Source organism: Bipolaris victoriae, assembly GCF_000527765.1.
Source record: "Bipolaris victoriae FI3 unplaced genomic scaffold scaffold_134, whole genome shotgun sequence".
NCBI lineage: Eukaryota > Fungi > Ascomycota > Dothideomycetes > Pleosporales > Pleosporaceae > Bipolaris > Bipolaris victoriae.
In genome coordinates, this window is record NW_014575258.1 from 43,169 (window position 1) to 66,892 (window position 23,724).

At 52.1% G+C, this 23,724-nt stretch overlaps 7 protein-coding genes across 7 annotated transcripts; 4 read left to right on the plus strand and 3 right to left on the minus strand.

Annotated features, from left to right (window-relative positions):
• Positions 1-765: 765 nt before the first annotated feature.
• COCVIDRAFT_30909 (hypothetical protein) lies at positions 766-2,200 on the plus strand (the record flags this gene model as incomplete). The annotated part of the gene is made up of 3 exons (XM_014696099.1): positions 766-838; positions 898-1,382; positions 1,436-2,200. The coding sequence occupies 3 exons, from the start codon at positions 766-768 to the stop codon at positions 2,198-2,200; spliced, it is 1,323 nt and encodes a 440-aa protein (XP_014551585.1).
• A 2,396-nt stretch (positions 2,201-4,596) lies between these two features.
• COCVIDRAFT_42137 (hypothetical protein) lies at positions 4,597-6,008 on the minus strand (the record flags this gene model as incomplete). The annotated part of the gene is made up of 2 exons (XM_014696100.1): positions 4,597-5,614; positions 5,677-6,008. The coding sequence occupies 2 exons, from the start codon at positions 6,006-6,008 to the stop codon at positions 4,597-4,599; spliced, it is 1,350 nt and encodes a 449-aa protein (XP_014551586.1).
• Positions 6,009-6,924: 916 nt separating this feature from the next.
• COCVIDRAFT_112489 (hypothetical protein) lies at positions 6,925-7,647 on the minus strand (the record flags this gene model as incomplete). Its single annotated transcript, XM_014696101.1, has 1 exon — positions 6,925-7,647. The coding sequence occupies one exon, from the start codon at positions 7,645-7,647 to the stop codon at positions 6,925-6,927; it is 723 nt and encodes a 240-aa protein (XP_014551587.1).
• A 793-nt stretch (positions 7,648-8,440) lies between these two features.
• On the plus strand, positions 8,441-9,478 carry COCVIDRAFT_20204 (hypothetical protein; the record flags this gene model as incomplete). Its single annotated transcript, XM_014696090.1, has 3 exons — positions 8,441-8,903; positions 9,119-9,384; positions 9,422-9,478. The coding sequence occupies 3 exons, from the start codon at positions 8,441-8,443 to the stop codon at positions 9,476-9,478; spliced, it is 786 nt and encodes a 261-aa protein (XP_014551576.1).
• Positions 9,479-11,004: 1,526 nt separating this feature from the next.
• Positions 11,005-17,943, plus strand: COCVIDRAFT_112521 (hypothetical protein; the record flags this gene model as incomplete). The annotated part of the gene is made up of 5 exons (XM_014696102.1): positions 11,005-14,430; positions 15,202-15,246; positions 15,315-16,653; positions 16,700-17,098; positions 17,150-17,943. The coding sequence occupies 5 exons, from the start codon at positions 11,005-11,007 to the stop codon at positions 17,941-17,943; spliced, it is 6,003 nt and encodes a 2,000-aa protein (XP_014551588.1).
• A 181-nt stretch (positions 17,944-18,124) lies between these two features.
• COCVIDRAFT_30914 (GMC oxidoreductase) lies at positions 18,125-20,412 on the minus strand (the record flags this gene model as incomplete). Its single annotated transcript, XM_014696103.1, has 6 exons — positions 18,125-19,006; positions 19,082-19,570; positions 19,627-19,810; positions 19,873-19,955; positions 20,006-20,199; positions 20,352-20,412. The coding sequence occupies 6 exons, from the start codon at positions 20,410-20,412 to the stop codon at positions 18,125-18,127; spliced, it is 1,893 nt and encodes a 630-aa protein (XP_014551589.1).
• A 977-nt stretch (positions 20,413-21,389) lies between these two features.
• Positions 21,390-23,107, plus strand: COCVIDRAFT_30915 (hypothetical protein; the record flags this gene model as incomplete). Its single annotated transcript, XM_014696104.1, has 2 exons — positions 21,390-21,728; positions 21,788-23,107. 2 exons carry the CDS (start codon positions 21,390-21,392, stop codon positions 23,105-23,107), a joined length of 1,659 nt encoding a protein of 552 aa, XP_014551590.1.
• Between the last annotated feature and the right edge of the window lie 617 nt (positions 23,108-23,724).

A 23,724-nucleotide genomic window follows, 5' to 3' on the forward strand; every position in this document is an offset into this window, starting at 1 on the left:
ACATTGCTTCTACGGCAGCACGGAACCTTTCTCGGTGAGCACGGCCACATGGCGCCTCGCTGGATAATGTAGCTCCCCGTCTGAGGACAGCATAGCCCTACCCAAAAAGGGACAGGCGCTCGATTATCAATGCGAATAGGTGATGGACAGGGAGCGGCCGCTAACAGCTGTGGCCCAGGAACGCGAACTCTGCTCTATTCACCCCTGCACAGGTAGCGTGCTGCGCTGCTTTCGGCGATCATCGAATGCCCGCGGACCCAGTGCTAAATGTCAGGGCTGGCCCACCTGCATGTCCGTTTCGGCAATTCAGAAGTCAATTGGGTGGTCCCCTTGTTCCCGACTATCTATCATTGCCATAACAAGGCGCCCGACTCCACCCAACTAGCCTTCGGGCCATATTTGATATTTCCATCCTCCACCTTGACCCGTTGTCCGGGGTAATCTGACGGAAGGTTTCTCTAGCGCTAAGAACCGCCTTTGCCCTCGCGGCAGCGCATGGTGTCAACTATCTAACCTCCTCCATCCATTGCGACATTCATTAAAGGGACCCTGGCATCTCCTCCGTACTTCTGGAACGACCCGTGGATCGAAACGCCTGAAAGCTGTTCACTGGATACATCCGAGTCACAAGATCCCCTTGTTTTGCCACAGGAATCGGACACTGCCTACTTACCGACCATGGTGCTTGCATGAACTAAGAAACGCCTACCTATCTGCCTCATTACGAGCCAATTCATTCCTATCAAGAACGCAACATCCGACAACATGGCCGACACACTCTCTGGACTGGAACTCCTTGCGCCCAGAGAGCAAGACAGCTCAATTCCCAACAACATGGGTACGTAATACACACGCCCATGTCATTCGAATCACACTGACCCTGCATACCCGCCCCAGACCCACTCACGCCTGTCTACAAGGCTGGCCTGATTCCTATAGCCGTATTTGCCATGATGAGCTTGGTATCAGTAACCGCCCTACTTGCATTCATCACCCAGCGAATGGTGTCTTGGCGGAAACACTACAGGCAGTATGTCGGATACAACCAATATGTCATTCTCATCTACAACCTACTTCTTGCGGATCTTCAGCAATCGGCTGCTTTTGCCATATCCTTCCATTGGTTAAAGCTTAACAAGATTGTCGCTCCTACTGGGGCGTGCTTTGTCCAAGCCTGGTTCCTCCACATCGGCGATGTTTCAAGTGGCTTTTTCGTCCTTGCCATCGCTATTCACACCTGGCTAGGTGTGGTCAAAGGATACAAAATGCCATTCAAGTGGTTCGTCATATCGATTTTGTTGATTTGGTCTTTTGCACTGTTTCTCACAATGCTGGGACCAGCAATGCATCAAGAGCGATACTTTGCTCGCGCTGCAGGATGGGTAAGTCTTCTTTGAGTGCCAGACTTGGAAACGGTGGAACTGACTGGCAATAGTGTTGGGTGTCACACGAATATCAAGACGAACGCCTCTGGCTACATTATCTCTGGATCTTCATTGTCGAGTTTGGCACCATCATCATCTATGCGCACCTGTTTTTCCATCTGCGTGGCCGCATCCAGAGCATCATGGCAAACGATACCAGCAAGCTGTCACGAGCAACCAAGTTCATGGTCATGTATCCCGCCGTCTACGTCATCCTGACTCTGCCTATTGCTGTAGGACGTATGGTCGCCATGACGGGTCAGCCTATGCCAGACCTCTTCTTCGTCGTCTCGGGCTGCCTCCTCACATCATGCGGGTGGATCGATGCACTTTTGTACGCCCTAACAAGACGGGTATTGGTATCTGGAGACTTGAGCACCGGCCAATACAACAGGACCGCCACTATAACACTTACCAACAACGTGCGCCCAGGCGATACCGAGCGCTACGGTCTCCAATCTATGAACTCCAAGGAGCCTTCCGCCACCTCATGCACCATCACAATCACAGGTGGAAACGGCAGGCTATCGAGCATAGTCGAGCACCACCGCACACGCAGCTACATGACACGATCACGCCATGATGCCACCGACTACGATGACGAGAATGTCACGCGAACAGGATCGCAAGATTCCATCATGAAGCCATTGCAATCACCAAATGGAATCAATATCATGACGGAAACCAGTGTGCAAGTGGAGCCTGCAATCGACAGAGAATTGGAATTGGGACGTACACCACCGAAAGAATGGAGCGACGTCCACATTCACCCATGATGATATTGGTATGAATTTCAAATGTTCAAAGGAGGTCATCTGGTATACCAAAAAGTTTGCGGTGGGTGTTTGCTTGCGACCAGTGATGTACTGGCGTGGATCCTATTAACCTACGTATCTTGTTTATTTCTCTGTTTCATTTCCCTTTCTAAGCAAACACCTGTATCGTATACAATATCTACCAAGAGGTAGGAAACCCCATGTACCATAGAATCTAAATACCTTTGTTCAAATATACACATGAACACTTCAAACTCGATATCCTTCATCCGAGTATGCATAATCACCGGCACTTCACGAAAGTCAAAATCAACCCATCATCAAAAGAAAGGGGCCAACACATCTCACCCCATCACCGCTCACAACCCCCGCAAAGGCAAAAAATTACGCACGTGGAATCGGCATGGTGCATGTTCAGCATCTCACGCACAGTCGATCCCTACAGCCCTACTATTACCGCGACCTTCCCCGCCCCACACCCCCCGATTTCCCACGCCCTAACCTACCGTATACCGCCCTGCCACGACCGATCGGCCCAGCTTACACGAGAAATACCACCGATCGCCCCAGCTTACTCAAATCAACCACCGAGTAGTAACATCGACAAAAAGATCACCGACCACCGACGACCACCGACGACTTCCCCGACCAAAAATACCTACTGAGTAGTACGACTTACGACCGATCGTCTAGCTTACACCAGTCAATCCCCCCCCCCCCCGAATTCTCATCCGCACATCACGAAACCCTAATCCTCACTCCCTCCCCCCGTTTCCCCATGGGGCAACTCTACAGTCCAACAATTCAAAAAGGGGCAAGTAACGACCGAACAAGGGAAAAAAGTCCTCCGTAGAACCACACACGCACATACCGTATTTCCTCGCCATTTTCTAAATAAAAAAAATGAAGCGAGAATCTATACTGAGTCAGCGTAGTAAGGTAGGTAGCGTGTGAGAATGTTGCTCGTGCGCGCGGTTTAGTAGTTCCGCGGCGAGGGGAGATTTCCGCGGTAAGATGTGTGTTTGTGTATGTATCTGTGTGAATGCTCTCCGCGGACGACAATCGACATGTTCAAGACAAATTACTCAGTTGGGTAAATGACAGAAAGAGAAAAAAAATAAACAAACGGGATAATGCCCTTGCTACCAATTTTTCTCTATGTAAGTATTCGTCTTATACGCAGACGTATGTCTCTTTCTTCCACCCCCCCCCCCCTCCCATCCTTTTCTTCGTCGTTTTTTTCGTATCGCAATCAAGCCTACCCTATCCTCACCCTTACTCTACACAGTAACCAAGAAGAAACACGACGGTCAATATGGAAAATCCCGAAAATTACCTAGTACCAACCTATTTTTCCCTCTTTCGCCATACATCTTACTCATCCATTTCCCCCCCCCCTCCAACCCAATATCAAAATTAGCAAAGTAAATGGTGCTACCCACATCTCTCACACCTCTCTCTCTCTCTTTTTTTTTCCCTCTTTTTTTTCTTAAAAACACAGACACACACACACACACACAGACACACACAAAACTCTCCCATATCGATATTTATAACCATCAACGCAAAGCAAAACACCCAAACCCCATCCAAAGCACACACTGAAACCCGTGTTTTACGAAACCAGTAAAACCCACATCCCCCTTTTAGCTTTCCTCCCCCCCCAACCCCCTCTCTTTCTCTTTCTTGTTTTTTTTCCTTTGCGGCGTTTTATCTTTCCTCCTTTCCTCCGTTTTCTCTTTTTGGTCTTGCGACTTGCTTTTTTCAGGCTAGAGGGACGGGGAGGGGGGGGGGGAAGAAAAGGGAAAGAAAAAGTGGCGTGATTTGTGGCTGCGGTCGAGATCGCGATGGGGTGGAGATGGGGAGTGGGGTGTGTTGGTGTAAAGGGGGGAGGGATTAGTCAGGTCGGTGTGGATTGGGGGCTGGAATTGGAGGTGTTGTTTTTTTTCTGGGTGGAGGGGGGTGGGTTTGTGGTGAGTTTGCGGTGGTTTGAGATATAAGCATGTGATAGGTATGGTACATAGTAGGAGCTTGAATTGAAGAGGAAAAGGGAATGGCAGGTGGTGAGGTCGCGCATATGACGAGGAGATGGAGTTATCTTGATGTTGTTACTTATTTATTGACAGGGTATCGTTATGTGAGATTTGAGATATACATGATACAGTACTATTTCCATGACATCCATATAGCTAATCCAGATACATTCCCCGGCTATTTTCGACGTTCCTTCTCCTTTTTTTCATGTCTAGCAAGCGAGCTAACAACATGGATCGATTCTTTCAGGGGTTTCAAAAGGCTGAACGCGGTCGTGGCAAGATGTGGCTTTCCTTGTGAGTCTTTACTCCTGAATAAGCCAAAAGCTGTGACTTTTGAGATACAAGGCTCCACGGATCACATCATCGCCGTCGAGTCTCCCTACCCACCATCATCATCCTCCTCGTAGGTAACTGGACACCCGATCTCAGTCTCTCGAGAGCCTCCGGCGGTGTCGTATCATCAAGATTATAACCCCTAGGCCGACTTTGATTCGTACCAGCAAATCCCGAGTCCAGATCTTCTCCTTTGTCCAGTTCAATGTTGGATGGGACATCTCCATCACGCTCTCGTGCGCCCGCCTCTGTTCCACGAAATTCACGACGAGGCGGAGAACGAGCAGTGACTTGCGCGAGTTTTTGCTCTAGAAGCCAGGTCTTACGTTTATATCGCAGAAGCTCTTCTTTTTGCTCGAGTGCTCGTTCTCTTGCTTCGATAACCGCGAGTTTTGCGTCGGTCGAGGGGTCAGGTGAGTCGTGTGTTTGCTTTCCATGTATTTTGTCTTGGTTTGATTTGATACTTTGAGCTTGCATGGTCTGGAGTAGCTGCTGCTGCAACTGTATGATTTCCTGCTCTCTCTTTGATATTTGAGCTTCTCGACGCTCAAGGTCGAGATCTCGGGGGTTCCTTCGTGGTGGCAGCGTCGACTTCCCCAGGCGCCCAGATGGTGTTCGCTCTCTCGAAGACGGTACGCTCAACTGGTGCGGTTGCTTCACGGGTGACTTCAATGGTTGATACCCGCTTTCATCAAGTCTCCTGGCTTCCTGATTCCGTGCCCGCCTCTTAGCAGTTATTTGCGGTTTCAATATCTCAGGTTTATTCGATAGGCGCAGACCGTTCCCCAGACGCACATTAGGTTGTAGAATACCGCCAACCAGTGTGCCTCGAAAGGTCTCCAACGCCTGACTATTCTGTAGGCGGTATTCGTACCTCAACTGCGGAGCATCACTGAAGCGGGCCGAAACTGGGTGGCTCCCCGTAGGATCAAGGCTTAATTCGACGTTTTCAAACGGTGGATCAACGACAGATACTCTTTGTCCTTCTTGAGCATTGCGAGCTAGGATACGAAGCGTATTGTTGCGTATTTGGATACCGTCCTTGCTGAAGGGCTCCAGTCAGCGCATTCGCCTTGTAACAAACACAGCCGTACCCGCCCGACTTACTTGATGACGACGAAGCGCTTCATATCCGAATTCTTGGCCCGCACCTGCTGCATCCTTGGCGTAGGGCCATTGACAAAGTGCGCAGCAATTTTCATGCGCGACTCGAAGACATTGTGGGCGCACCATCCAAAGGGCAGGATGAAGACGGAGCCATCTTCAAAGTAGGCCCAGCCCGAAGGACGCTTGGATTGGGCGCGCGAGTACAGATTGCCAAGATTCACAGAGTTACTTTGTGGCCTGACTAGGCCATAGGGTGGTACGATGCCCCAAGGCGGAATGCTGTACAGTTTGCCCAGGTTGACATAGTTACCGTATGCTCGTCGGAAGGCCATCGCTTGCTTGCATGCGCCCCTCCCCACGCCGCACGCTACTTGTTAATCTACGGTATTACTTACCGCAGACGGCACGCGCTTTCCGTGCAGCAAGAAGGGCCCGTATAGCGTATGTGATTCGTAGGCGGCAGGGCCATTGCAGTCTGCTGATATTGCGTGAGTAGGGCTATGGAACAGCGAAGCAGCACATCCTGGCCGACATTGCAGCAGACAAATTGTTGCGCACGAGCCCCATTTGACGGGAGTACCGACCCGCCACTACCCCTTCGTTGATCGACATATGTCTTAATTGCACTTCACATCATCTGTCCTCTGAACCAGACGAGCCTTGTGCACCTTTCTTCCAAGGTCTGGAATACCTGCACAAATGGCCACTTTCGCCCTCGCACGCCTCTTCATCGCCAACTTGGATGACATGGTGCTCTTGTCGCCACTACCACCACATGCATGACGCAAACATACGTAAAGACTAACATTTTCACATTCAGGGCCCTGTCCTAGAACACACAAACTCGCGGCTTCAGGCTACACGCACAAACGCCATTGGAGGCCTTGACTGGGAGGCCTGGCCCGTCCCGACATGCTCCCTATACTTAGTCGTCCCTTTCAACACCTCGACGCCTTGAACATCAAAACACTTTTCGCAGAGGAGCGACTTGAACACTGACCCGACAAACGACCCAATATCTCTTGGCCTAGTCCAGTGGGTTGCAGAGTGCGACTGAGTAACATGACCTCGCATTCCTGTTTTTCCTCTTCGACCAAGGTAGCCGCTCCGTCTGCCAAGAGACGTCTGATGAGAAGACGCATTGCAACGAGCGTGCCTGATAGTTATCTTCTCGGCAAGGCCCCCTGTCGTAGACCTCCGTCTCTGAATGCTTCGGTCGGTGCGCCACCTAGTTTGGGCATTTGGTGCTCAGGATGCGTCCACCTTATCCACGATGCTGTCTATCGCCATTGATCGAGTGGAGGGCGTAGTTGGCGTAGGTGGTGCTTGACCATCCGACTTGTTGGACGCGGACTGTTGCTGCGGCTGCGGCGACACCATCTGGGGCGGTGACAAGGATGCGTTGGGAGCGTCTTCCTCAGCTGGCTCATTTCCATCGTCCAATACCTCGTCCACCTCTCGTAGCCAATTTGCTTTTAGTACGTCCATGGGAGGGTCCAAGTCGCCAGGCTTACCGCCGCGTCGAGCTTCTGCTGCCGTCATTTTTCTCTCACCACGTTTATGGGGATGGAAATGCATGCGCCGGAGGTGGCTTGCGGCATTGTAGCATTCATTATATCGTTTTCCAGTCTGGCAGGCTTTGCAGTTTGCGAGGAATGACTTATCCGGCGAGGTGTCAATGGTCACCCAGACCTTGCGCACCTTCTTATGGACGCGGTTGGTATGGCGCCGCAGCTCATGCTCGCTGCGGAAGCCGTCGGGATAGTCGGAGCATACCGGACACTTGAGTCGCAATACTCTGCGAGACGGCGTCTTTGAGCTGGGTCCAAATGCAGGAGAAGTGCTGGGGGTGGTGTCAACGGCAGGAGCTGTCACGACGGTTTCCCTTGAGACTGGAGAGGGCTCTACTGCTTCGCTAGCGCTGGTAGTGGTAGTCGTTGTGGGAGTCTTTGGCGGCGCTCCTGCTTTCATTCTTGCCCGGGTTCTTGATGGCGGCATATACTTTGTTGTTGATGATGATATGCTAGGGGATTCAGACGGCTGGGAGACTGCGGAACCGTCCTGTTCCGTCCCAAAAGCGAGCAAGGTGGGAGCTGGGCTGGAATGCTTGGTGGGGCGGGCGCCGTAGGTCTAACGGCAGCTAAATCGGACAGGATTAGGCAGTCTGCAGTGTCGAGTGAACAGCTGGGGTGCTCGCGACGTGCCTCCAAGACGGCCTTGGACAACGCGGGGGCCAGGCAACAAGATATCCCGATTTTTGCTGGGCCCAGCGGAGTGCGCGCACAAGGCTGGAATGGCGCAGTCAGCCTCGTTTCCCTTCATGAGTGGGTGAACCTTGAGCTGCAAGCCACGCCATAAGCGGCAAGCTGGCGAGCCGGGAGCTTATTGGACATGGCCTTCAGGTTGAACGACATGCCTTGGTAGAGGGCGAATCAACCCGGCCTGCCGCGTACAACTCGACCGGTTTCCAGGCCAGTCGGTCGAGATAATAAAAAAAGAAATGAGGGAATGCCGTCCAAACCTTGCTCGGATCATGCCGGGTATCGCAGCGAACGGCGAGTCCAAGAGTCGCAAAGGGTTGCGGGCACAGGCTTGCTTGCTTGGTTGCTTACCGGGGCAGAGGGCAGGCTGGCTGTGGTCGCTAGCCCGGTCATGCTTTTCCTATTTGGATGCGCTCCTGGCCTTGAGCCGAATTTCACGAGACAAAGCTATACAGTACCTGCACTCTACTGTATACACACATGCTCCTCTTCCTCCTCCTGCCATGGTTTTATGGCATGGTGGCCGTGGCCGCCCCAACACCAGACGCACTGTCACTGTGACGGCACTGCGCCCATGGAGGAGGGGTGCTTCTGACATGGCGACCATCAGCACCCGGCCCTGTTTTGACTCGCCCGTTTACTCTTCAGCCTTGCCGCGTCCGAGTAGTGGAACAGTCCGCCTCTCTGCCAGCCTAAGCGGAGCCGGGGGCAGCGGCGAATCAGCGGCCGGAGGGGTCTGGTTTGTTTTACGCAGACGTGCCGATCCACGATCCAATGCGTCCCATCACCAAGCCTCCACTCCAGCTGGGAAAACACTGGCCTGCACGCCCGCGACGCACCTCGTCCCTGCAACCTCACGCTTGCGTGGCCCCTCTGAGACGCCGCCTGTTGTGCTGGCTGTGTGCTGCCATGGCTTACCCGCCTGGCTGATGAGAGAGATAGCCGTCCTGGTGGAGCGTAATCTGGGTATACGAAGACAAGGCTGATGGGCTAGCCCGCTCATTGATCTCCCGCCTCGCATGCGCCTGGCTCGTTCGCCGTCATTCTGGACTTGGTTACGGAGAATGGGAAATGGGCGTACAGGTAAGACCGGTTGGCTAGCTGATCCGAGGCTGACGTCCACCTGCCACGAAACCTTATTTCACCGTCTCGACCCATAGCACACCACACCACCCACCCAGGCATGCGGTACCATATTGGCTCCCTACCAGACAACGCTGATCGCGAGGCACCGATCGTGTCTTTGCAAACGGTTGCTCCCATCGAAACCTTCTTGGCCTCTTGTCCTCGTCGGCCCAGCACTACCAGCGACATTCATCTGACAATCCTATGGCGCCTTCGCAGTGCGACCCTGACAGGCTCAGCTCGCGACATGTCAGCCTTTTCCCCGCCCCGTGCTCCACACGCCGTGGCCGGGCCAAAGGTGCGAGAAGACGCTTATCAATTGGTAAGCTCTTCTGTAGCTGGTACTTGACCGGACCCAGTGTTTCATGTCTGAAGGATTCTCACTCGACACCGATAAAAAGGCCATTCAACCGTGACCCTCGCAGAGGCGTCGAGACCTCGCTACAGACCTAGTACTGTGGTATCTGGTTACTCACCCATCATGTGAAAGCGGGTGGTTGGGGACAAGGGTCTATTTTTGCGTCCATGTGAAGTTTATCTGCACCAAATTTCCACTCAGTATTATGCCGTGTTGATTGTCGGCTCACCCAAGCAGTCAGTAGATGTACTTTTGCTCAGCCTCAGCCTCCGTCTCACTGTCAGGCTACGAAAGCGAGAGCCAAGCAGCCCTCAACACGGTGTGAGATGCACCATGGCGATCCACGCCGATACCGGAATACAGTGCAGCAGTCTCGTTGTCTTGAAGGACATGAGCTGAGCGTGCGACAAGTGTCCTGGGGCGGGTCTAGCTTGCTGTGGTTGGGAGATTGAAATTGAAACACAAGGGTTCATTGGGGGCCCTGGCTGTCAATCGTTAGCACCGGGTAGGCCCGTCGAAGCTCGATCAAAGCTCTCGAACGCAAAGGTGTGCTCCTCACACCACTCTCCTGTGCAAGATAGTCGCATGTTTTTTTTCATCAGGTGTACCTGATCTGCACTGTGGTATTTTCAGGTTGACCATGCTTTTGACAAAGCCCATTGCCCTCTCTGTATTTGAGGCTCGGAATGGGACAGAGTGGGTTTGCGCAAGTATTTAGCCATTATGAATGTAACCTGGCCAATACGCTTTGACGCAGACGGTGATTTTTTGATAACTAAATGTGCCATCCAATAGCTATGGAGCCGTTGGAACAATGTTGACTCGCCAGGGATAAGTAAGTACTTTGCCTCGGTTTCTGTTGGAAATGACCAATGCGTGGTTTCATAGTGTGCAGGTGCAGGACTTGGGTGTTGGCCGATGAAGCATGGCAGCTACGGGACATTTGACGTAGACTTGCTGGTGGGTCGAGTATTGATGCCGTAGCACTGGGTCGCCAATGCACATGCAATCCAGCATCTTGTTCTCGTTCTACACAGGAGACACGAAAGCGATGGGGTGTTTGATCTGATGCTTGGTTTTGGTGGAAGCAGCCTGCTAGAGCTAGGGTCTGCAGTCAGCATCGCAGCGACACGGTGACGTCAACAATCGTGTGGCTGACGAAAAGTGTAAATTGCAGCAAAAGTTTGCGCGATGCCATTTAACAACAGCAGGACCGGACAAGAGAAAGCATGGTGGAATAGGGCTTGAGCAGCCATGGACCCACCCGCGGACGATGGGGGTGGACGACAGGGGGCAACAAGCGACGGTACGGGTACTATGAATTCCAGCGTAATTACAGGACAGGACGTCGTCGTCTTCGGCCACGAGGATTGCGTCGTCCCAACCCACCCCACATGTGACATGGTGTGCGCTCCACTTGCTGCGTAGGATTTACAACTGCATCGCCAGTCGCCCATATCGACTGCCCGCCAAACAAGCATCACACCGGCCGTCTCTGCGCCGCGCAGCCGTCGTCATCGCCATGCACTCGCCCCCTGGCCGCCCCAGGTGACCCGACCGAAGCCGAAGCCGCAACCCCACGACATGTCGGCGCCGTCTAGCCATGGCCGTCCTTCTGGAGACTCGGACCGCTGGACGGCTTCGTCAAACACTTACATTGCCAGCAATGCGGGCGCGAATACTGACAATGGCGAGGGAAGCTCCTCGCCACGGCGGAGCCAGGATTCACGACCCAGCAACGGTGCACTACATGGCCTGGGAATAGCCATGACGAGCGGCGACAACGACGACTCTGCTCAGCGCAAGCAGCGCCCACGACGAAGTGGCGGCTTTCTCCTCGACTCGACCTTTCCTAGCGGCCCTCGACAGCGCCATGGCCACCGCGATGCTCATGGTGCTGACGACTCGAAAGGCAAGCGCAACTCGCGACACCAGGCAACACACGAGAACAAGCGAAGTTCCATGATGGGCGCATCTCGAGAACACCACGGCGACGACATGAACACGGACAGGACTAGGCGGGCCATACACCAGATGCCGTCTGTAAGCCACGACAGAGACCCTTCGCCCCGGACAGAGCCAGCGCGGCAGGCCATCGACCCCACCCACCTCGTACACATGGCTCTTAACCTCAGCGAGAGCCGGCGCAGAAACGTCAGTACTGGCCAGCTTCTTGCATCTCAGCCGCGCGCTGCATCGGGGTCGCAACGTGAAGGTAGCTTTGCCAACTATGCTGCTGGCGGCAGTCTAAGACACTACCTCAACGAGCAACGACGAGTCTCGAGGAACATATCTCCGATGGGTGGTAGAGGCTCCCCGTCACGGCACATGTCTACGTCCATGCAGGGGAGTGGTTCGATGGCGTTTCCAGGCTCACAGTCTATCCATCCATCTGCTTCTACACTTGCGCGAGTAAACAAGGCTAAGGCATATATCGAGCTTCAAATGGAGTATATGCGCCTACTGGATTTCCTCCCACCTCTAAAGCCTGACGCCTGTGCTCCAGGCAACTTCATCTTCACGTCAAGCAGCTCCCCAGGAAGTCCCCAAGCGCATCTCACCCGTACGCCATCGCATGCTGGCAAACAACACGATCTCGGCCGGGCCTACAACCCCCTACAGTTCATCCGTAATCGCCGTATCAGAGCTCGCGAGCGTGTAGTTTTGGATCATCCCCCAGAAGAGTTTGAGGACGTTGAGCAGGTGCGCCATTGGGTTGACCAGATCGAGCAGCAAGCCAAAAGTGTTGGTTACCGTCGAAATGATGCCGTGCACTTGCCCAAGATTCACCAAGATCATGAAGTCGCCGCTCCACCCACCAAGCCTCCAAGGCCGCACAAGGGCTGGTTCTTCACCCCAGAAGAACTGCTTGCGGATGCGCACTGGCTAGAGCAGGGCGACAACAAGACACTTGTGGAAAACCGGCGTGGCCAAAAAATATTTCCCCCCAAGGAGGCACAGCCTAGAGATTCCCTCCAAACGCGTGCTAGCAAAGAATTCGGCGACAAGCGAGGAAAGAGCTGGGCTGATGCATTGCCTGCAATTGCACTTGATCATACAACGGGTGATGAAAGTGACAAAGCAAGTGAGCGCGGACGTAAGCGAAGATTGCTTCCAGCACTTCGCACAGATAGCCCCAGGGGCGGGAAGCACTCCAGAAGAGGTTCAAGGTTACGGAACCATGACGAGCCTGATAGCTCTGGGTCAGAGTCTGACACAAAGAGGCGCAAGACCCGTGTGGCTACGGACCCAGAACACAACACCGGACCGCTTGCTCTGCTTTTGGAGCAGCAGGCCAAAGAGCTCCAAGCCAAATCACCGTTGGCTATGTCGCCCAACACACCCGACAAGTGGGGTCGTAACGGAGATGTCGCAATGGATGAGAAGCCCACTCGGGACTCACTAGATGTCCCACGGTTTTCAAACGGTTTTTCGTATCTCAAGGATCACGGCAACTTCAAGATTTCGCCTACGCCACGCAAACCTCTGAATTTGTCTAGTGACGATGCCGAGCCACGGTCTTCACATGAGCAGCAAGACAGTACTGCTCCAAACACACCCCTTACCAAACGATTTCCATACATTGGCAGCGAAGCCTCGCCACCACAAAGCCGATCCAATTCGCAGACGAGAAAACCTAAGCGACACAAGTTTAACAACATTTTCCACTCGCACGACCACAGTGAGGAAAGCCAGCATGAGGGACGGCCAGGCTCCTCTGGCACAGACAGGAAGGGGAAATCTCATCAGAATAGTGGAGAGGCTGCAGATGACAAACATATTGGAACAGCAATACTGGCCGCGCCAGGTGCTGTAATGAACCTCCTGGGTCATCGGAAGAACGACAGTGTCAGTAGTTTGCCCAGCCCAGACAAGCTACGTCGCAGAGAGGCCCAGGAGTCACAGTCTGCTGTTACACGATTCTTCAAGGGCGTCAAGCATGAGGGCACAAAAGTTGGAGATATCATCTTCAGACGTGATCGAGCGGACGATTCTGATTCGGACATCATGTCTGACAGCAACTCGGTAGAGTTTGACGATGACAATGGCTCTGCTCAAGCTAAACAGAGCAAACGACCATCGATGGCCCGTACAAATACAGGGGGCACGGAGGGTAGCAGAACTTCTTTCCAAAAGGACCGTAGCCGTCTCGACCTTCCATCGTTCCGCCCTGTTCACGCCATTGATAATGAAGATTCTGACGAAGAACATCACATTTCACGTCAGACTCGAGACCGGAAGGGCAGCCGTTCCCCTCGTATTGATCGACTTTTGCCCCCACGTATGGATTTAAGCACAATATCCGATCGTTCTTCTCAGGGCTCTGTCACTCTCGGCCCAAATAACAGTCAAGAACAACTTGAAGAATCGCTTGCCCACCATAGTGATACAGGCGGCCTCCCTGCTGCTGGCCTGAGGAATGCGCAGGACAGGAAAGCCAGTGGTTCGAGACCAGGACTGAGTGGAAGACATTGGAGCATTGCCGACGGCGATGATCAAGCCGTTGACCGTAAGACTAATGCAGACATCATCGCACAAGCAGACATTGCTCGTGTTCGCGCATTGTTCCTCTGCTCTGGTGTCAAAGCAAACGAAATCGTGCGCCGCGCCCACGCTACACGAAACCCACCTGCTGATTTCCTCGTACGCGCAGCTGATTTGACAAATACGAAACTGTATCCCGTTCCGCGCACACAAGAACACGTTTTGGCTGCACGCATATTGGTCAAAGATCTCGAGGCTTCTACTAAAGCTTTGCAATCAACTCTCGAAACCTTCCGTAACAAGGCTATTCAACAGCTGACGAGGCAAATATCTACTTTGCAATCGACTGTGGATTCAGATCTTATGCCTCGTATCTTGGAAGGCGGCGACAAAGCCGTGCGTGTCACGAGCGAAGTATCTGGCCAGGGATCACTCCAAGTCAAGCAAATCACCGACGAGATTGACCGCATGATCAGAGCACGGAAGCGCCGAATGAGATGGATGCGGGGCTTTGGCTGGATGCTGGTAGAGTGGGCGCTCGTCGGCCTCATGTGGTGCCTGTGGCTCACCGTTGTCCTTGTTGGATCGGTGAAGCGCGTCTTTGGTGTCGGTTGGAGCGTTGTCAAATGGCTGTTATGGCTTTAAACATACCCTACATCGTATTGCATTTACTAGGCGGCTGAATTTTTCTTTTGTTACTCGTGCATCCGGCGTTTGAATACTAGGTTGCCTTTTATTTAGGGTTGGATCTTACAGATAACAGACTGTGTATATAATGTTGTACATGTATATACACCGATTGATTATTTCTTAGACTTTGTTTTAAGCTGCGATATATATAGTCTTGTAATTAGCCATCCCAATATCTCTGTGTTGTAGCACGATTTAGTTCCGACGTATTGTATAGGGTTAGCCAGCAAGACAAAATACGGAAATACATCCTGCGTATAGTAAGTACAACTACTGCAAGGTTAATGATCCTGTACTGGGATGATAACGCAATCGAATGCTGGGAACCCTATCTTTACTATGTCTGGTTGGCGTTTCAGGGGGTGTCTTGCACGTGCCTGGGTGGCATCGCGCCGCCTCCTAGTCGCGTCTACGTCATTGTCCCGCTTTCCTGACAGGCGCCCATCTTCTTCACAACACTAAACCAACACACTGCAAAAAGTTCCAAGCTACCCAAGCTACGCTCCCCGCGCTTCCGCCAATCTCCGTATACGAAAGGTTCCGGCCATGACCTGTTACTGATCTTAATTTTGTATCGACATCCAAGCTGCCGTGATGGATCTCCAGAAGGTGTTTGTCGCCCAAGGCAGCGAGAGCAGTCATGCTCAGTCGGTACGTGTTTACGACTACACCCAGCGTTTACTTGATATGACTCTTACTGACTCGACGTGTTGCTGAAGTCCAAGGGTCCGTCTTCGTTCGCGGCACTTGCTGCGGCTTTTGTCCCTACAGCCGTGGTTGCCGTTCTATACGTAGTCATCTTCATCTTCATCAGGCCGAGCTTCCCCAAGATCTACTCTCCAAGAACATACGTTGGGACCGTTGAAGAAAAGCACCGTACGCCATGTCAAAAATCACTAGGTTACCTTGACTGGGTTCGCACTTACCGGACACTCCCTGACAAGTTTGTGCTGTATCATCAGTCACTCGATTCGTACTTGTTTCTTCGCTTCCTGCGGACGTTGATCTTCATCTGCGTTGTCGGTGCCGCTATTACCTGGCCGATTCTTATGCCGGCGAACTGGACAGGTGGTGGCAGGTCAAAGGAGCTGAATCGCCTTGGTATTGGCAATGTCAAGGACAAGAACCACTTGTACGCTCATGCCATCGTTGCTTGGATTTTCTTCAGCTTCGTCATGTTCACGGTTGCGCGCGAGCGACTATGGCTCATAGGGTTGCGACAAGCGTGGAACCTGTCGAAGACCAACGCAAAGAGACTATCCTCACGCACTGTTCTTTACCTCTCAGCGCCTACTGCAGCTCTCGATGAAGCCAACATGCAGCGATTCTTTGGTGACGATGCAGTCAGAATTTGGCCAGTTACCAAAGGCGATAAGCTTGTATCTCTGGTCTCTGAAAGGGACTCGAAAGTTGAGAAGTTAGAAAGTGCTGAGCTGTCGTATATTCTGAACATCAACAAGGAAGTCAAGAAAAGCCACAATGGCAACATCAAATACGAACAGCTGCCAAAGCAGATGAAAAAGTCACTTAGACCTACCCATAAGTCGAAGACACCAGTTGTTGGTAAGGAGGTTGACAGCATCAACTACTATCGAGACCAGATCAAGGAGAAAGAGGATGAGGTACAGAAAGCTCGTGAATCGAACGAGACTGCTGGAAATCTTGGTGGAGCAGCAGCGGTATTCGTCGAATTCCGCACACAACCTGCAGCCCAGCGAGCATATCAACAAATTGCATCCGCCGACATTCTTTCTCTTACACCTCGATTTGTAGGGACGGTGCCTAGCGAAGTCGTTTGGTCTAATCTGGTGCTGCCACCCGCTCGCCGTATATCACAAAGCGGCATCGCGCTATCCCTAGTCATCGCCACCATCATATTCTGGTCCATTCCTGTGTCAATCGTGGGTGCTATCTCCAACATTCAGTATTTGGCTGAGAACTTTAAATGGCTTGCATTCCTCAACAAACTACCGCCCTCCATCATGAGCCTCCTGAGTGGCCTGATTCCCCCGTTGTTGCTGAGCGCTCTGGCCCGATGGGTGCCAGATATCTTCAGGTGTAAGTTCCCTTGTGAAAGGTTATTGGATGATACTTACCATTTCAGACATTTTCACGACTTTCGGAGACCCTACAAAGTCTGTGATTGAACTCAAGGTGCTGAAATGGCACTATGTCTTCCAAGTACTTCAAGTCTTCCTTATCACCACGTTATCGTCTGGAGCTGCTGCAGCAGCATCTCAGATTGCACAAGATCCAAGCTCAGTACCTCAACTTCTAGCGGAGCGTCTTCCTAGGGCATCAAATACCTACCTCACGTACTTTGTCGTACAGGCCTTGACAAATGCCCCGAGTAACATCTTGAACTACTCTGACGTCCTTTTCTACATCTTCTATGATAAGTTTATTGACAAGACACCTCGCCAAAAGTACAAGACATATACGACATTGAGGGGTATGGCTTGGGGCAAGCTGTTTCCGAAATATGTCAACTTCGTGATTATTGGTATGTGAGCAAGAGATCCTTCTGGGCTGCGGTTCAACTAATCATTTGTAGCAATTGCGTACTCTTGCATCGCTCCTCTTGTGCTTGGCTTTGCTGCCATCGGCCTCGCCATTTTCTACTGGAGCTACCGATACCAACTGCTTTACACTGTGCAGCCAAAGATCGATACCAAAGGACATGCCTACACGATTTCCCTCCAACATATTCTTACGGGGATATACATTGCCGAGCTTTGCCTCATTGGCATCTTTAGCTTGCGCAATGCCAGGGGTCCTTTGCTCATGCTTGTGCTACTGCTTATTGCCACGGCCATATTCAACTACACCACCAATCGCTACTTTGCCCCACTGGAGCAGTACCTTCCTGCGGACCTTGCCCTCGAATCGGAAGACGATGAACAGTCGCCCCTACTCTCCTCAGCAGAAGAGGGCGAGTCAGATGCGTTGCAACATGCAGAGTCAAGAGTTGCTCGTATAAGTGAACGAACGCGCGTGCCACCAAAGGTCATATCACCCCTTGCGCGCTTCTTACAACCACATGTATTCGACAGCCATACAGCTATGAAAAGCTGGGTCCGTGACGGTGATTTCGACGACGAAGAGCCCGAATACAACGACGACGAAGTCAAGAAGGCGTACCTCCATCCAGCTTATTCGAGCAAGACGCCGGTTGTTTGGCTAGCGAAAGATCCTATTGGCGTGAGTAAGAACGACATTAGTGAGAATGAGAATATGGGATTGGATGCTAGTGACGAGGGTGCATGGGTTACAGGGGATGGCAAGGTGAAGTGGGCTGTGGATAACTTTGAAGAGGTGCCTATTTTCAAGAAGGATATCAAATGGTAGGGGGGTATGGGCGTTATGGATGGGAAAAAAATCACATTAGAGGAGAGAGTACTTTTAATCTCAGTCATGTTTGTCTCTTTGTTACGTAAGACATGGCAGTCTTGCATTATACCGAATGAAAAACTTCATCTACACATTCATGATCAGACTTTCCTTTACCAAAGCAAAGAATCCTGTAATCTCACGCCCAGTGTCCCGAATCAGGGCGTCTCCTCCTCCCTCGAATCATGTCCGCCGCCTTCTCCGCAATCGCATACACAAGACTAACAATATTGCCCTGTACATGCAACGGAAAAATACTGGCATCCACAACACGCAGTCCCTGTACCCCATACACTCTCAACTCTTCATCCACAACCCCACCCTTCTCCCTCGGCAACATAGCACAAGTACCCACAGGATGATACTCGGTCACCGTATTCTTCTGCACCCACTCCTTGGCCTCCTCAACATCCCTCGGCAACGGACCCGACGCATTCTGCGGCACCACCAATCCTCCCTTTTCATCACGCTTGAAAATCTGCTTCAAAGGCTCTACATCCGCAAACGACAGCGCGTGCATTACGGAGCGCGCCATGAGATCGATATCGAGGGGGTGCGCAAAGTACGCTGGATCGATGGCGGGATATGCTTCGGGGTTCGAAGAGGTAATGTGCGTGCTGCCGCGGGAAAAGGAGCGCGTGCTGCAGACGCCGAGGGTGGCCCACATGCCGGGGTCCTCGCAGGGGAGGAGCTGGTTTGCGTTTTCGGGGCGGTAGGTATTTATGCCTAGGGGTAGGAAGACTAATTGGCATACGGCTTCCTTTGGGTTGAGGAGTTGGCGGGCGGTGAGGGGGTCGCGGCCTGCGGGGTCGCTGGTGGTGGTGGAGGCGAGGAGGGAGTCGATGTGGGATTGGGGGTTTGAAAGATCTGGGGATACTTTTTGGAGAGAGGCGAAGCCGGCTGTTGTGGGGCCTGCGGCGAAGGGACCGGATTTGTGGGTTAGGTAGGCTTCGAGGGCTTGTTGGGTGAGGGTTGGGTCGCGGAAGAGGGCTTCGGCGGTGGGGTATTCGTCTTTGACGCCCTTTGGGAGAAGGTTAGTTGGGGGGCTTGGATTTCACCATGTTTGAGATAGGGATGGAGATGGCATTGTGCTTACGAGAACGACGGCTGTTGCTGAATGATCGCATAGGTTGTCGCCAACTCCAGGTAGATCTACAATCACTTCTACACCGGCTTTTTGGAGTACGTCGGGCGATCCGATACCAGAGAGCTCGAGGATTTGGGGAGAGTTGACGACGCCTCCGCAAATAATGACTTCCCTGTTTGCCTTGACTGTAAATGGCGAGCCGTCGACTGTGAACTGAACACCGGTGGCCTTGACAGTGTCGGCATTTTTCTCCAGTTCAATCTTGGATACGAGTGCGTGGGTCAAGAGAAATAAATTGGGTCGATCCTTGGCCGGTTCATAGTAGTCTCTTGCAGAGTAGCTTCGTCTGTTGTGCCTAGGATCAATAGTGCACAGCTGATTGAAGCCGCCAATGGAGGAACCAACGCGAGGATCATTGGCAGGTAGGTATCCTGCGTTGATTATAGTCTTGGGCCACATGTCCTGGCTCCAAGTAACGTCGGTTTCCGCAAAGCTTATCTATCACTAGTCAGCCATGGAAGAAGATTGAACGAGGCTTTTCGCAAACGACTAACATGAATTGGACCTGATGTTCCGCGCAAAGACTTGTCGAGGTATTTGTTGTCTATTTTTTCGCCATAGGCCTCGGAAGCCGGGTGGTAGGTTTCGAATTTGCGGTAGTAAGGCTTGAGGTCTTCAAAAGACCAACCCTTGTTGCCGAGTTCTCCCCAGTTGTCCAGGTCCTGCTTGGAGGCCATGCTAATGAATACGTCAGCAAGAATAGTGTATGAATATATCATCAGGATGTGCTCGGAAACTACCTGAACATGCCGTAATTGACAGCGCTGCTGCCACCTAGAACTTTGCCACGGATCCAGCCATGAACTCGACCCGCGGTCCCTTTCTATCACGGAAGTCAGTAAGTGGAATTGGTTTCAGAAAGACTTGACATACCTGGGGCACTGTCTTGTAGTCCCAATCATAATTTGGGTTCCCCCAGGTCTGCGTGTACATGCTTGGGGCATCAACAAGCAAATCGTTTAGCGCATTGCCCCCAGCTTCGAGGACCGCAACGGTGACATTTTCGTCTTCACTAAGACGAGATGCGACGGCCAAACCTGCTGTGCCACCACCACAGATGATATAATCTAGTAACGACGGATAATTAGCGATGTGTATTTTACAGTACTCGTCTCGCGCCTTGTCGAGTACAATTGCATATAAGGAACGTGTAGAAGAACACATGCTCAATGCTGTAGCTCTCAAAATGAATCAGGAGTGTTTTTATTCTTTTACATACCGTATGATCGGCTTGTGAGATCCTCAGCAGGTGCTCTGCTTGTGACACCCTCGTCAGACATAATGACCAGATCTTAGGGCTTTGGAGGGGAAGAAAAGAAGAATCTGAATGTCAGAATTTCAAATCCTAGAGTTTAATTTGGGCCCCCCTCCATGACTTTATAGTACTACGGATCGGTCTGCGAGTTGCCTAGAAATGCATTGTAGGATTCTTAAAGTGGTACTCAGCCCCACCCGTCCTGGGCCTAGGTTTCTCCTCTTCGGTATCCAAGCAACGAGTACCAATAATCGACTGCTTTCTCATGTGACTACACCCGATTGGTCCATAGATTAGTAAGTCGGCCACAGCTACTCATTGCATAAGCTGGTGTTCAGGGCAGTAGATAGTTATCGGTACAGTCAGCACCAAGAACCTGATTCAGGCCAGTGAAGGTGCAGCAGTAGTACACATGCTTTCATCAGCTCAGTGCGGGGTAAACTTCCCGATTGATTTTTCGCAAGGGATGAATTGGTCATGGAGCTAAAGGTATCCTCTGGCATTGTATGATTGTCCTCATCGCTCATGCCTCGCAGCACATATGCGAACTCACTTTTTCTTTGTAAGCCTTGGTAGATGAGGAGTTGAAATACAATGCAAGATTGCTTTGCAGATGGAATACTATCATTTGCCCTTTCAGACAGGGGCAGTCGCGCAACCCCACTCAGGCAACCCTCGAAGAGTGGGTACAGTTCGTTGCCGGCAGGGAGGACAGCTTGGCAAGCGGCTGAGTGTAGCCCGCTGTTTGGTCAGGATTATGACGCAAAGCGGTTCAGTGAGCAAATAGGCAGAACTAGACCTGGTGGTGTGTGGCCACAGTTCCTTGATGGTGTGGTGTAGGAACACGTGATGTACGGCGTTTAGAAAGCAGCTATCCCCGGATGTGGGTACTAGGCCTAGTCGCACGGACCCCTGATGATAGAGATGCTCCACCAAAATTTCTAGAGCTCTAACTTTTAAAACTTAACCACCATTGTCTGCCTTCGTTCCCCGCTCCCGGCCATGCTCACCGAACAATTCGCGGCCGCTATATCGGCTTCGACCAAGCCGAATACTGGAGTTCTCAAAGATGCGGGTATTTTTGTTCACGAGTTCCAGCCGCTGGCTGCTCAACGACAGGTCTTGAAAAAGAGCGCGACTGCGCCCAATGGCATCGCCGTGAGCGCTACACACGTTTTCGCCGCGCAGTCGGAAAAGGCAGTAGTGCATGTGTATAATAGGGAAAAAGGCAACCAGGAAGCCCTTGTGCCCTTCCCAGAGAGAATCCATAGCATCGCGCTGGCAGCACATGATAGCGTGCTGTTGGCTGGAACAGAAAGTGGGCGAGTACTAGCTTGGGAGGTTAGTCGCGACACTGTCACAGATACTATAGTCATGTATGGCTCTAATGTGTTCTCTAGATCAGCTCAGGCCGCCTCGTCTCTACCTCTACTTCGCATCTCCAGCCAGTGACGTGCATTGTCGTTGATCCGTCCTCCAACTTCTTTCTCTCTGGCTCCTCCGATGCCATGATTCACGTATGGGCCCTGCCCTCGATACTTTCCTTCTCGCCTGATGCCTCGCGCTCCCCCGTACATACCCTCTCTACCCACCGCGGTCCCATCTCTTCTATTGCCTGCGGGCACAGTTCAAGTAGCGCCAACATTGCCGTATCTATATCGGGTGACAAGTCTGCTATTGTATGGGACTATCAAAATGGACAGGCGCTACGCACATACCTGTTACCGGAGATACCCACTGCCGTCACCCTTGATCCTGCCGATCGCGCATTCTTTGTTGCCTACACCGACGGTAGTTTGCAGACAATTGATTTCTACGACGAGGTGCAAAAGACTACCTCGGTAAATGTCCTTCGTGACAGTGCTTTGTCTCACCGCCCTATCCAGCCCTCGTCCAAGACCCGATTCAGTGCCGATTCGCAGAAGCTCGGTGGAGCCCTCAGCCTGAGTTTGAGTTGGGATGGCACAACGCTCATCTCTGGTCATGCAAGTGGCAAGATTGCTTCTTGGGACGTCGCCAAGTCAAACTATCTTTCAAGTCCAGCCAATCTTCCAGGGCCTGTCTCAAATTTACAGTTCCTTGCCCCCACAGGCTTTCCCAACGCACATGAACCAACGTTCACCATCCAGGCCATTGTTAAACCAAAACAAGACACCGGACTTGCAAGTAGCGGGAATGGCTTAGTGCCACCACATTATACCCTGAGCATGCAGCTGACGGGTCGGCTACGCAGCGCTCACTTGTCTGCTAGTGAGCAAGGACGTGCAGGAAAAAGCGAGTTTGACGAGGCCCTCACCCATCCCAGTTTTCCTACTAGCATGCTTGAGGAGAGTCTAGCCGAATTGAACTCTTGGGGCACTCAGGCCAGGGCCACCGTCGCTCCGGCAGCCGACTTCATGGCCCTGGACACAGATGATGCAGGTGCCTCCGGAACTACAGGCAACGCCCAGCAAGCCGAAGTCAAAGAGCTCAAGAAACAACTGGCAAGCCTCCAGCGCATCCAGAAAGTGACCTTTTCGCAGCTTTCAGAGCTGCGTGAGGAGAACGATTACTTTGTGGCCCAAGAGAAGAAGCGGGCAGAACGTGCCAAGACACGAGCAAAGAGGAAGACCAATGGCGCGAAGCATAGCCTTGATACTGCGGATGTGGAAATGAACGATGGCACCGACGCCACTTCCGACTCAGGGCTGAGTGATGCTCGGGCAGACGAAAAGCCTTGAGCGTTGGCAATGCTCGAAGCTCAAGCTTTTTCTCCTGCATTACAGGGGAGAAGAAATGACGCATATGATTGCAGGTGTATCCTTGGCTTCCGAATACTTGGATTCAAGTGTGAGCTTGTGAGACTTCCACGCCCGGTCCGCATGTCACAGCAGGTCAAGATGGTGCGGAACAGACGCTGGCTACCAACACCCCATACCACCTTTTCCAGCTTGCACCCATGGACGGCAATTGCTGCCGTGTTGCGAAAACCTCAAGAACGCCTTTTCTAGAATTTCAGCCACAGATTACAAGCCCTCTAAGCCACGACGCCCACAGAGCGGGGCCCACCCTGGGCGGTTGAATCTTGTCATTGTGTAACCATTGACGAAATTGGTTACACGACGCAAGCACGACACTGTGCCTTGGATTCTGCGCTCGGATCATAGTCAGGTGTTCTCACGGAAGACACTGAGGCGGCTCAATCCAGTTTTGATCGATCACGCATCACATGCTTGACCTCTGTCGCTGCGTTACAACAGCGACCATGCGCGGTGGGGACCTCCAAGCTTTCATACCGGGATATCGTTGCTTGTGAGCAGAGTAGATACTGCAAGAGAAGGAAAAGATAGACCTATGT